This window comes from Mandrillus leucophaeus, unplaced genomic scaffold, assembly GCF_000951045.1.
Source record: "Mandrillus leucophaeus isolate KB7577 unplaced genomic scaffold, Mleu.le_1.0 Scaffold451, whole genome shotgun sequence".
Taxonomy (NCBI): Eukaryota; Metazoa; Chordata; class Mammalia; order Primates; family Cercopithecidae; genus Mandrillus; species Mandrillus leucophaeus.
Genome location: NW_012104821.1, coordinates 149,080 through 162,417, shown reverse-complemented (window position 1 = coordinate 162,417; position 13,338 = coordinate 149,080). Strand labels below are relative to the sequence as shown.

At 46.3% G+C, this 13,338-nt stretch overlaps 1 protein-coding gene across 1 annotated transcript in view; it reads left to right on the top strand.

Moving 5' to 3' along the window:
• MUC16 (mucin 16, cell surface associated) overlaps window positions 1–13,338 on the top strand; it is a 151,112-nt gene that overhangs the window by 66,578 nt on the left and 71,196 nt on the right. Inside the window, exons 40-60 of the mRNA XM_011994314.1 lie at window positions 948–1,072; window positions 1,307–1,374; window positions 1,988–2,160; window positions 2,489–2,524; window positions 2,784–2,849; window positions 3,748–3,872; window positions 4,057–4,124; window positions 5,036–5,208; window positions 5,524–5,556; window positions 5,815–5,880; window positions 6,837–6,961; window positions 7,215–7,282; window positions 8,210–8,382; window positions 8,711–8,746; window positions 9,002–9,067; window positions 10,339–10,463; window positions 10,696–10,763; window positions 11,353–11,525; window positions 11,843–11,878; window positions 12,139–12,204; window positions 13,205–13,329. Coding sequence (XP_011849704.1) covers window positions 948–1,072; window positions 1,307–1,374; window positions 1,988–2,160; window positions 2,489–2,524; window positions 2,784–2,849; window positions 3,748–3,872; window positions 4,057–4,124; window positions 5,036–5,208; window positions 5,524–5,556; window positions 5,815–5,880; window positions 6,837–6,961; window positions 7,215–7,282; window positions 8,210–8,382; window positions 8,711–8,746; window positions 9,002–9,067; window positions 10,339–10,463; window positions 10,696–10,763; window positions 11,353–11,525; window positions 11,843–11,878; window positions 12,139–12,204; window positions 13,205–13,329 — 1,994 coding nt within the window. The remainder of the gene's footprint in view (window positions 1–947; window positions 1,073–1,306; window positions 1,375–1,987; window positions 2,161–2,488; window positions 2,525–2,783; window positions 2,850–3,747; window positions 3,873–4,056; window positions 4,125–5,035; window positions 5,209–5,523; window positions 5,557–5,814; window positions 5,881–6,836; window positions 6,962–7,214; window positions 7,283–8,209; window positions 8,383–8,710; window positions 8,747–9,001; window positions 9,068–10,338; window positions 10,464–10,695; window positions 10,764–11,352; window positions 11,526–11,842; window positions 11,879–12,138; window positions 12,205–13,204; window positions 13,330–13,338) is intronic.

Here is a 13,338-nt window from a genome sequence, read left to right as displayed (position 1 = left end):
CCAGCCCCACAAGTAAGTACCAGCCAATGGTATCTGTATTAGATCATGCCTGATGAATGGAAACATCTGTGCCATGTTCAGTCAAATGAAAATGGAAAATCGTAATAAATCTAGTGATACTGAGTGAACCAAAAATATTTACTGGCCACCTACAGTGTTCCAGACCCTAGGGATATAGCAAGGAAAACAAAAGCAATAGAAACATTTCTGCCCTCAGTGAGCTTGTGTTTATGTGACAATGATGGTGGCGGTAGTGGTAACAGTAATAATGACATATTGAGTGTGATGATGATTTATGATTGTGGTACTGCTGTTGATGATGGTGGTGATGTTACTGACAATGATGATGATGGACATGAGGATGTTGTCCGTGACGGTTGTGAATGTTATGATGGTAATGATGTGCTGAGTGTGATGATGATGATGATGATGATGTTGGTGGTGCTGTTTATGATGGTGGTGTTGTTTATGATGGTGACCATGGTACTGATGATGTTGATGTTGGTAGTGGTTACACTGATGTCAATAACAATGATGGTGATGAGGGTGATGCCAGTGATGGTCATGTGGTTATGATGATAATGATGATGTGTTGAGTGTGCTGCTGATTATGTTTGTGTTGGTCATGATGGGGATAATCATAGTGATGATGATAATAATGATGGTGATGATGACAATGATAGCAACAATGATGATGGCCATAACAAAGATAACAGATAACATCAGACAATATTGAGCACTGAATATGCACAACTAGCTATGCTCAACATTTAACTACTATTATATAATATACTTTTATAAAAATAAATTGCATTATTATAGGTAAGGGAGACATGGTAAATATTTTTCTCTCAATTTAAATTTTGCATATGTTTAAAGATAAGTCTATTCCAAACCCCTATTTTCTCTACTTTGAACACAGTATTTGTTTTCAATTCCCACTACAGCTGCTGGCCCTCTCCTGGTGCCGTTCACCCTCAACTTCACCATCACTAACCTGAAGTACGAGGAGGACATGCGTCGCCCTGGCTCCAGGAAGTTCAACACCACGGAGAGGGTCCTTCAGAGTCTGGTTAGTGCCCTGCCCTCCTCACTCTGCCTTGCCCCAGATATCCAGTCCCTTCTACATCATAGATGCCAAGGTGATGAAAGAAGGTAGCCCCAACATTACCTCTGCCCCCAAGAGATGCAAGCCTCGCCCTCAGAGACCAGGCCTTCTTATTGGTGCCTGCTCTGCCCACCTGACGTCTGCCCCTCACACACACACCTTAGCCCTCCTACTCACCTCCCTCTCCCTCCTCCACAGCTTGGTCCCATGTTCAAGAACACCAGTGTTGGCCCTCTGTACTCTGGCTGCAGACTGACTTTGCTCAGGTGAGACTTTAGAAGAGGCAGCCTCTCTGCCCCAATTGTTCTCACTCCAAAAGACTTTGCACTGTCTCCTTGCAGCACTTCCTAGGGATATCATCACCAAAAAGAGAATTTAGGAGTCACTGACTTGAGAACCAGTTGTTTCCTGATGGTGACTCCGCCATGCCCCACCTCAACATGCAGAATCTTCATGATCCACCATCAGGAATGAGGCACCACCCTGATCACTCCTCTGAATTCCCTCCTTTGCCTGTCCCTCCCTTTCATTTAGGAGTTAAATTCTGTCCCCAGGATTTCTCTCAACATAATCATGCCTCATCCACATACATTCATCAGCCTTCAAGCTCACCACTAGTCTGAAGTCTGGGTTCTCCTGTTCCCATGCCATGAGAATGCAGGTTTCACCTTGCACTTTTATAGAAATTATTATATCCATGACTCTGCTTCCTGTCCCAACCAAGACAGTGGTCTGTGTACTCAGATAATCTAAGTGTGGCTTCTCACCTCTTTCCCAGGTTACTCATTTCTTCTGGTTCCTTGATATGTTTCCCTCAACAATCTCAAGACAAGTCCTAGGCAATCTTTTCATTGTCATTTCCCCTCCTACCTTCCTCAGGTCCGAGAAGGATGGAGCAGCCACTGGAGTGGATGCCATCTGCACCCACCATCTTGACCCCAAAAGTCCTGGAGTGGACAGGGAGCAGCTGTATTGGGAGCTGAGCCAGCTGACCCATGGCATCAAAGAGCTGGGCCCCTATACCCTGGACAGGAACAGTTTGTATGTCAATGGTGAGCAGCTGTGATATGGTAGGAATCTCTTCCTCCTTGCTGTGCAACCTCTAATCTCTGGCTTCAGGTCACGCTCCCTCCCTGCCTACTGAAAATTCTGTCATATGCTCTACATGGTCTGACTGAGTTCTAGATTTCGTGGTTTCTTCTTCATCGTGAACTGCATTCCCTCAGGCCACTGTTCCCTTTTGGGAGGATGCTGATAGGAAATCTTAATGGCCTCTGTCCCATGAAACTCATTTAATTGCACCAGGATAGCCCTGAACCCTATTGCATCTCCCACATCTCCTTAACCCATAACAAGTCTCTTCCCTACTTCTCAATGCAGGTTTCACCCATCGGACCTCTGTGCCCACCACCAACAGTGAGTATTCAACTCATGTCCAGATGCCCCTGATCCTACATCAAGTGGAGCAGGAATTGGCCCCTCCTCTTAAACCCATAAGTCCTCCTCTTGAGCAAATGAGCTGGGAAGGCAGAAGTCACTCAAGCTCCCTTCTGCCCCAGCTCCAAAGACAGACCCAGCTGAAGCCCACATGCAGCAGACCTCGTAATAGTCTACCTTCTTGTCATTTCTGCCATGAGAATGTTTTCTGCTTTCACTGATGAGGACTTTTTCTCAGCTCCTGGGACCTCCACAGTGGAACTTGGGACCTTAGGGACTCCATCCTCCCTCCCCAGCCCTACATGTAAGTACCAGTCAGTGACATGTCTATTAGATCATGCCTGATGAATGTGAACATCTGTGCCATTTTCACTCAAATGAAGATGGAAAGTCATAGTAAATATAGTGATACTCAGTGAACCAAAAAAATTTATAGGCCACCAACAGTGTGCCAGACCCTAGGGATACAGCAAAGAAAATAAAACCAATAAAAGCGTCTCTGCCCTCAGTGAGCTTGTGTTCATGTGATGATGATGGTGGTGGTGGTGGTTATGATAGTAATAATGACATGTTGAGTGGGATGATGTTGATGATGGTGGTGGTGATATTACCAATGATTATGGTGATGGGCTTGTGGATGTTGTCAGTGATGGTTGTGAAGGTTATGATGGTAATGATGATGTGTTAAGTGTGATGATGGTGATAATTGTAGTGATGCTGTTTATGATGGTGACCATGGTACTGATGATATTGATGTTGGTAGTGGTTATGTTGATGACAATGACAATGATGGTGATGATGACGATGCCAGTGATTGTTGCGGGGTTATGATGATAATGATGATGCATTGAGTGTGGTGATGATAATGTTTGTGGTGGTTATGTTGGGGATTATTATGGCAGTGATGATCATAATATGATGGTGACAGTGACAATGATAGCAAGGATGAAGATGGCAATAAAGATAATAGATAACATCAGACAATATTGAGCACTGAATATGCACCAGGAGCAGTGCTCAGCAACTAAATACTATTATATAATATATGTTTGTAAAAGTAAATTGCATGGTTATAGGCAAGGGAAGCATGGTAAATATTTTGTCACTCAATTTAAATTCTGCATATGTTTAAAGATAAGTCTATTGCAAACTCCTATTTTCTCTACTTTGAACATAGTGTTTGCTTCCCACCTCCACTACAGCTGCTGGCCCTCTCCTGGTTCCATTCACCCTCAACTTCACCATCACCAACCTGCAGTACGAGGAGGACATGCATCACCCAGGGTCCAGGAAGTTCAACACCACAGAGAGGGTCCTGCAGGGTCTGGTTAGTGCCCCACCCTCCTCACTCTGCCCCACCCCAGACAGTCAGTACCTCCTACATCATCCATGCCAGGCCATGGAAGAAGATCACACCCACCTCACCCTTGCCCTAGGAGATGCAAGCTATGCCCATTGAAGCCAGCATGCAACTTAGCCCTCCTACTCACCTCCCTCTCCCTCCTCCACAGCTTGGTCCCGTGTTCAACAACACCAGTGTCGGCCCTCTGTACTCTGGCTGCAGACTGACCTTGCTCAGGTGAGACGTTAGAAGATCAAGCCTGGGTGCCCCACTTGTTCTCACTCCAGTAGACTTTGCACTGCTTCCTTGCTGCACTTCCTAGGGATATCCTCACCAGAGGTGGAATTCAGGAGTCACTGACTTCATGACCAATGTGTTTTCTGATAGTACCCCCACACGCCACCTCAACAGGGAGAATCTGCGTGGTTCGTCATGAGGATTGAGCCTCTACCTTGATCATCCCTCTGAATTCCCTCCTGTCCCTGCACCTCCCTTTCCTTTAGGTCTTAAATTCTGTCCCCAGGATTTCTCTCAAGACGATCGTGCCTCATCCACAGGCTTTCATCTCCATTTCCAGCTCTTCATTGGTCTCAAGTCTGGCGTCTCTGTCCCCATGCCATGAGAATGCAGGTTTCAACTTGCACTATTTTATTTTATTTTATTATTTCATTGTTGAAACGTAGTCTCACTGCACACCAGACTGGTCTCAGCTCACTGCAACCTCTGCCTTCCATGTTCAAGTGATTCTCCTGCCTTAGCCTCTCGAGTAGCTGGGATTGCAGGCACCCGCTACTATACTCAGCTAATTTTTGTATTTTTCATAGAGACTGGGTTTCACCATGTTGACCAGGCTAGTCTTGAACTCCTGACCTCAAGTGATCTGCCCGCCTTGGCCTCCCAAAGTGCTGGGATTGCAGGTGTGAGCCACTGTGCCAGGCCACTTTGCACTTTTATAAAAATTCTTGTATTCATTACCCTGCTTGCAGTTCAAAGCAAACCAGTGGTTGGTGCACTCAGAGAAACTGTGATTTCTCACCTCTTTCCCAGGCTTCTCATTTCCTCTGGTTCCTTGCTGTCCTTCCCTCAGAAATCTCAAAACCCTTCGTAGTTAATCTTTTGATTGCATTCCTTTCACCTACCTTCCCCAGGCCTGAGAAGAATGGGGCAGCCACTGGAGTGGATGCCATCTGCACCCACCGTCTTGACCCCAAAAGCCCTGGACTCAACAGAGAGCAGCTGTACTGGGAGCTGAGCCAGCTGACCCATGGCATCAAAGAGCTGGGGCCCTACACCCTGGACAGGAACAGTCTCTATGTCAATGGTGAGCAGATGTGGTGTGGTTGGAGTCTCTTCCTCCCTGCTGGGAGGACTCTAATCTCTGGCTTGCGGGCACACTCTCCGCCTGGCTGTTGAAAATTCTGTTATGTGCTCTATATGGGGTGACTAAGTTCTGGACTTCATGGTTTCTTCGTCATCGTGAACTGCATTCCCTCAGGGCATTCTTCTCTGTTATGAGGATGCTGATAGGAAATCTTTAATGGTCCCTGTCCCATGGCACCAGGATAGCCATGAACCCTATTGCGTCCCCCACATCTCCTGAATCCTTACACAATTTCTTCCCTCCTTCTCCATGCAGGTTTCACCCATTGGAGCTCTGTGGCCCCCACCAGTGAGTATTCAACTCATGTCCACATGCCCCTGATACAACACCAAGCAAAGCAGGAGCTGCCCCTCCTTATAAACCCATAAGTCCTCCTCATGAGCAAAGGAGCTGGGAAGGCTGAAGTTATTGAAGCTTCCCTCTGCCTCAGCTCCAAAGACAGACCCAGCTGAAGCCCACATGCAGCAGACCTCATAATAGTCCCCTGTCTTGCCATTTCTGCCATGAGAGTGTTTTCTGCTTTCACTGATGCGGACTTTTCCTCAGCTCCTGGGACTTCCACAGTGGAGCTTGGAACCTCAGGGACTCCATCCTTCCTCCTCAGCCCCACAGGTAAGTACCAGTCAATGACATCTCTATTATAGCATGCCTGATGAGTGTGAACATCTCTGCCATTTTCACTCAAATAAAGATGGAAAAGTACAGTACATCTGGTAATAGTGAGTGGACCAAAAATACTTGTTGGCCACCTACTGTGTACCACACCCAAGGGATACAGCAAGGAAAACAAAACCAGTAAAAGTGTCTCTGCCCTCAGTGAGCTTTTTTATTCATGTGTTGATGATAGTGGTGGTGGTGCTAGTTGTTGATGATGATGAGGATGATCATGATCATGATTATGATGATGACCATGATGGTAATGCTGTTGATGATGGTGGTAGTGATGCTTTTGATAATGATGATGATGATGATGATGATGATGATGATAGTGATGCTGATGATAATGGTGTTGACGTTGCCGACCACGATGATGATGGATATGAGGATGATGTCAGTGACGGTTATGATGTGAGTGAGGATGATGGTGGTGGTGGTGCTGTTGATGATGGTGATGATGAAACTGGTGATGTTGATGACAATAACAATGATGGTGATGAAGATGATGCCAGAGATAGTCATGGGGTTATGATGATAATAGTGACGTATTGAGTGTGGTGGTGATGATGTTTGTCGTGGTCATGGTGGAGACTATTATGGTGGTGGTGATAATAATAATGATTGTGATTGTGACAATGATAGCAAGGATGATAATGGCAGTAATAAAGATAACAGGTAACATCAGACAATATTGAGCACTGAATATGAACCAAGAGCTGCGCTCAGCATCTAACTACTATTTTATATAATATCCTTTAAGACATAAATTCTGTCATTGAAGACAAGGGAGGCATGGTAAATATTTACTTTGTCAGTCAATTGAAATGCTGCCTGTATTTAAAGATAAGTATATTGCAAACTCCTATTTTGTCTAATTTGAGCACAGTATTTATTTTCAATTCCCACTACAGCAGCTGTTCCTCTCCTGGTGCCGTTCACCCTCAACTTCACCATCACCAATCTGCAGTATGGGGAGGACATGCATCACCCTGGCTCCAGGAAGTTCAACACCACAGAGAGGGTCCTGCAGGGTCTGGTTAGTGCCCCGTCCTCCTCACTCTGCCCTGACCCAGATACTCAGTGCCTCCTACAACATCCAAGCCAGGGTAATGGGAGAAGAATGTACCCACCTCGTCCTTGCCCCAAGAGATGCAAGACTCGCCCACTGAGGCCAGCCATGCCCACTGAAGCCAGCCTCACCCACTGGGCCATGCCTCGCTCACCTTATTTCTGCACCCACACACAGGGACCTTAGCCCTCCTACTCACCTCTCTCTCCCTCTTCCACAGCTTGGTCCGTTGTTCAAGAACTCCAGTGTCAGCCCTCTGTACTCTGGCTGCAGGCTGATCTCCCTCAGGTGAGGCTAGAATAGCCAGCCTGGCTGTCCCAATTATTCTCAGTCCAAAAGACTTTGCACTGCTTCTTTGCTGCGCTTCCTAGGGATATCCTCACCAAGGATGGGATTCAGGAGTCACTGGCTTCAGGACCACTGTATCTCCTGATAGTAACACCCCCACACCCCACCTCAACAGAGAGAATCTGCATGGTCCATCATCAGGATTGAGCCCCTACCCCAGTCATCCCTCTGAATTTCCTCCTTTCCCTGCCCCTCCCTTTCATTTAGTTCTTAAATTCTGTCTCCAGGATTTCTCTCAAGACAATCATGCCTCAGTCACGTGCTTTCATCCTCATTTCCAGCTCTTCACTGGCCTCAAATCTGGGCTCTCCTGTCCCCATGCCATGAGAATGCAGGATTCACCTTGCATTTTTTTTTTTTTTTTTTTTTTGAGACAGAATTTCACTCTTGTTGCCCAGGCTGGAGTGCAATCACATGATCTTGGCTCACCACAACCTCTGTCTCCCAGGTTCAAGCGATTCTCCTGCCTCAGCCTCCCAAGTAGCTGGGATTACAGGCACGGGCCACCACACCCGGCTAATTTGGTATTTTTAGCAGAGACAGAGTTTCTCCATGTTGGTCAGGCTGGTCTCGAACTCCTAACCTCAGGTGATCCACCTGCCCCGGCCTCCCAAAGTGCTGGGATTACAGGCGTGAGCCACCGTGCCCAGCCTCACCTTGCACTTTTATCAAAACTGTTGTGTTCATGACTTTGCTCACAGTCCCAACAAGCCAGTAGTCTGCGCACTCAGAGAATCTAAGTGTGGCTTCTCACCTCTTTGCCAGGTTCCTCATTTCCTCTGGTTACTTGCCATCCTTCTCTCAGCAATCTCAAGACCCGTCCTAGGTAATCTTTTCATTGTCATTCTCCCCACCTACCTTCCCCAGGTCTGAGAAGGATGGGGCAGCCACTGGAGTGGATGCCATCTGTACCCACCGCCTTACCCCTCAAAGCCCTGGACTGGACAGGGAGCAGCTGTACTGGGAGCTGAGCCAGATGACCAATGGCATCAAAGAGCTGGGCCCCTACACCCTGGACAGGAACAGTCTCTATGTCAATGGTGAGTGGTTGTGATGTGGTTGAAGTCTCTTCCTTCTTGCTGAGCAGCCTCTAATCTCTAACTAGAGGTCACGCTTCCTGCCTGGCAATTGAAAATTCTGTCATGTGTTTTACATGGGATGACTAAGGTCTGGACTTCATAGTTTCTTTATCACTGTGGATATATTCCCTCAGGGCATTCTTTCCTGATGTGAGGATGCTGATAGGAAATCTTCAAATGCCCCTGTACGATGAAATTCATTCCTTTGCACCAGGGTAGCCTTGACCCCTATTTGGTCGCCAACGTCTCCTTAACCCTTACGCACTCTCCTGCCTCCTTCTCTATGCAGGTTTCACCTATCGGAGCTCTGTGCCCACCACCAGCAGTGAGTATTTAAGTCATGTCCACATGCCCCGATTCTATACCAAACAGAACAGGAGCTACCCCTCCTCGTAAACCCATAGGTCCTCTTCTTCAGCAAAGGAGATAGGAGGACAGCAGTTACTCAAGCTCTGCTCTGCCCCAGCTCCAAAGAAAGACCCATCTCTAGTCACACAGGCAGCAGACCCCATAGTCTCCCCTCTTGCCATTTCTGTCATGAGAGTACTTCCTGCTTTCACTGATGAGGACTTTTTCTCAGCTCCTTGGACTTCCACAGTGGACCTTGGAATCTCAGGGACACCATCCCCCGTCCCCAGCCCCACAAGTAAGTACCAGTCAATGGCATCTGTTAGAGCATGCCTGATGAATGTAAACATCTGTGCCATTTTCATTCAAATAAAGATAGAAGATCATAGTAAGTCTAGTGATAGTGAGTGAACCAAAAAAATTAATTGGCCACCTATAGTGTACCAGACCCTAGGGATACAACAAGGAAAATAAAACCAATAAAAACATGTCTGCCCTCAGTGAGCTTCTGTTTATGTGATGATGATGATGATCGTGGTGGTGGTTATGATATTAATCATGATATGTTGAGTGTGATGATGATGGTGGTGGTGGTGCTGTTTATGGTGATTATGATGACGATGATGATAGTGATGCTGTTGGTGATAATGGTGGTGGTGGTGCTGACTATGATGATGATGGACATGAGGATGTCAGTAACAGTTACGATATTCGTGATGATGTGTTGAGTGTGATGATGATGATGGTGATGGTAGTGCTGTTTATTTATTTTTATTTTTCCTTTTTTGGGGTGCTGTTTGAGATGGTGATGATGAGACTGGTGATGTTGATGAAAATGACAATGATGGTGATGAGGATGATGCCAGTGATGGTCGTGGGGTTTTGATGATAATGGTGATGTGTTGTCTGTGGTGATGATGATGTTTGTGGTGGTCATGCTTGGGATTATCATGGTGGTGATGATGATAATAATGATGGTGATAGTGACAATGATAGCAACAATAATGATGGCAATAAAAAAGATAACAGATAACATCAGACAATATTAAGCTCTGAATATGCACGAAGAGCTACCCTCGGCATCTAACTATTATTATAAAGCATCCTTTAAAAAATAAATTATGTCAGGCCAGGTGCGGTGGCTCACGTCCATAACCTCAGCATTTTGGAAGGCCGAGGTGGGTGGATCACGAGGTCAAGAGATCGAGACCATCCTGGCCAACATGGCGAAACCCCATCTCTACTAAAAATACAAAAATTAGCCGGGCGTGGTGGTGCATGCCTGTAGTCCCAGCTACTTGGGAGGCTGAGGCAGGAGAATTGCTTAAATCCGGGAGGCAGAGGTTGCAGTGAGCCAAGATGGTGCCACTGCACTCCAGCCTAGTGACAGAGTGAGACTCCGTCTCAAAAAAATAAGTAAATAAATTCTGTCATTATAGGAAAGGGATGCATGGTAAATATTTATTTAGTCATTCAATTTAAATGTTGCACATGTTTAAAGATAAGTCTGTTGCAAATTCCTATTTTCTCCACTTTGAACATAATGTTTGTTTCCCCCTCCCACTACAGCTGCTGGCCCTCTCCTGGTGCCATTCACCCTCAACTTCACCATCACCAACCTGCAGTATGAGGAGGACATGCATCGCCCTGGATCAAGGAAGTTCAACACCACAGAGAGGGTCCTGCAGGGTCTGGTTAGTACCCTGACCTCTTCGCTCTCCCCGACTCCAGATACCCAGCCCCTCCTACAACATCTGTGCCAGGGCCATGGAAGAAGATCGCACCCACCTTGCCCTCATCCCCAGAGATGCAAGCCTCACCCACTGAGGCCAGCCATGCCCACTGGGCCCTTCCCCACCCACCTCACTTTTGCCCCCACACAGGGACCTTAACCCTCCTACTCACCTCTCTCTCCCTCCTGCACAGCTGAGTCCCATATTCAAGAACTCCAGTGTTGGCCCTCTGTACTCTGGCTGCAGACTGACTTCTCTCAGGTGAGGCTAGAATAGCCAGCCTGGCTGTCCCAACTATTCTCACTCCAATAGACTTTGCACATCTTCCTTTATACACTTCCTAGGGATATCCTCACCAAAGGTGGAATTCAGGAGTCACTGGCCTCAGGACCGGTGTGTTTCCTGATAGTAACACCCCCACACCTCACCTCAACAGAGAGAATCTGCGTGGTCCATCATCAGGATTGAGCCCCTACCTTTCCCTCTCTCTCCCTTTCCTTTAGGTGTTAAATTCTGTCCCCAGAATTTCTTTCAAGACAATCATGCCTCACCCATGTGCTTTCATCCCCATTTCAAGGTCTTCAGTGGTCTCAAGTCTGGGCTCTTTTTTCCCATGCCATGAGAATGCAAATTTCACCCTTGCACTTTTATAAGAATTGTTGTATCCTTGACTCTGTTTATGGTCCCAAGCAAGCTGGTAGTCCGTGCACTCAGAGAATCTAAGTGTGGCTTCTCACCTCTTTCCCAGGTTTCTCATTTTCCCTTATCCTTTGCTGTCCTTCCATCAGCAATCTCAAGACCTGTCCTAGGTAATCTTTTCATTGTCGTTCTCCCCACCTCCTTTCCCCAGGACTGAGAAGGATGGAGCAGCCACTGGAGTGGACGCTGTCTGCCTCTACCACCCTGATCCCAAAAGACCTGGGCTGGACAGAGAGCAGCTCTACTGGGAGCTGAGCCAACTGACCCACAGCATCACTGAACTGGGCCCCTACACCCTGGACAGAGACAGTCTGTATGTCAATGGTGAGCAGCTGTGATGTGGTTGGAGGCTCTTCCTCTGTGATGGGCAACCTCTACTCCCTGGCTTGAAGTCACACTCACTGCCTGGCCATTGAAAGCTTGACAGTGTTGTCTATATTTGATAGTTGATGTCAGAACATCATGGCTTCTTCTTTATGTTGAAGACTGGGTTTACCCTCAGGGTTTTCTTCCCTGATGTGAGGATCCTGATAGAAAACCTCCAGCAGCCCCGGTTCCATTTCACCAGGGTAGCCCTGACCCCTATTTGGTTATCCACCTCTACCTTAACCTTACTCAGGTTAATCCCTCTCTCTCTGCAGGTTTCACCCATCGGAAATCTGTGCCCACTACCAGTAGTGAGTATTCAACTGATAATCTCATGCCCCTGGTTCTACACAAAGCAGAGCAGGAGCTGACCTTTCTCCATATAAAACCATAGCTCCTCTTCTGACTAGAAGGAGCTGGGAAGGCAGAAGGGATTCATCCTCCCTTCTGCCCCAGCTACAGACTGATCTAGGTCAAACCCCATATGCATCAAGTTTCATAATAGTCTTACCTGCTGGCCTTTCTGCCATGGGGGTACTTGCTAATTTCACTGATAAGAGCTTCTTCTCAGCTCCTGGGACCCCCACAGTGTACCTGGCAACCTCTGGGACTCCATCCTCCCTCTCCAGCCACACAGGTGAGCACCAGTCAATGATACCAGTCAATGGTAAGTGTCTTCATCTCTGTCATTTTCATGTAAATTAAGATGAAACATCATAGCAAATCAAATCTAGTGCAGCTGATGCAACCAACACACTTTATTGAGCACTTACTCTGTGCCAGACCTATGGAATGCGGCAGGGAATACAAAAGAGATAAAAATATCTTCCTTCAGAGCGCTTATATTCTTGTGATGATGAGGATGATAAGGGTGGCAGCGATGATGATAGTGGGGGGGATGGAGATGATGATAATATCATGGAGATGACTATAAAGATGGCAATGCTGCTGATGATGTTGGTGATGGTGATGATAATTATGGAGATGGTGATGAAGATGATGGTGATAATAGTGGTGCTGATTATAACAGGAATGATGATGTGATGGTGGTGATGTTTGGGATGATTGTGGTGATACTGGTGATATTTGAGGTGATTGTGGTGGTGATGATGATGGTGGTGATGACGACTGCCAATGATGATTGTGATATTGACAATGAGGATAATGAAGATGAAGATGATGATGATGATGATGATTGTGTTGGTGATTATCCTGGTAATAATAATATTATGATGGTGCTGGTGGTGATGATGCTGATTATGATCTCTGTGGTGGTGATGGTGATGAGGATGGTGGTAGTGGTGGTGCTGAAGTTGATAGTGATGAAAGCGATGATAGCCATGGCAACAACTATGGTTATGTTGATGATGAAGATGGCAATAACAGAGGTAAAAAATAGCATCTGACATTACTGAGCACTAAATATGCACCAAGCACTATGTTCACCATCTCATTACAATTATATAATATGCTTATTTATGAAAAACTTCTATTATTGTAGTCAAGACAGGCATGAAAATCTTTTATTTTTTATCCACATGAAATGCTGCTGCATATGTTTAAAAATAAGTCTATTGCAAACTGTTATATATTTCTCTACTTTTGAACATCGTGTTTATTTCCCAACCCCTTTACAGCCGCTGGCCCTCTCCTGATACCATTCACCCTCAACTTTACCATCACTAACCTGCATTATGAGGAAAACATGCAACACCCTGGCTCCAGAAAGTTCAACACCACGGAGAGGGTTCTGCAGGGTCTGGTAAGAGCT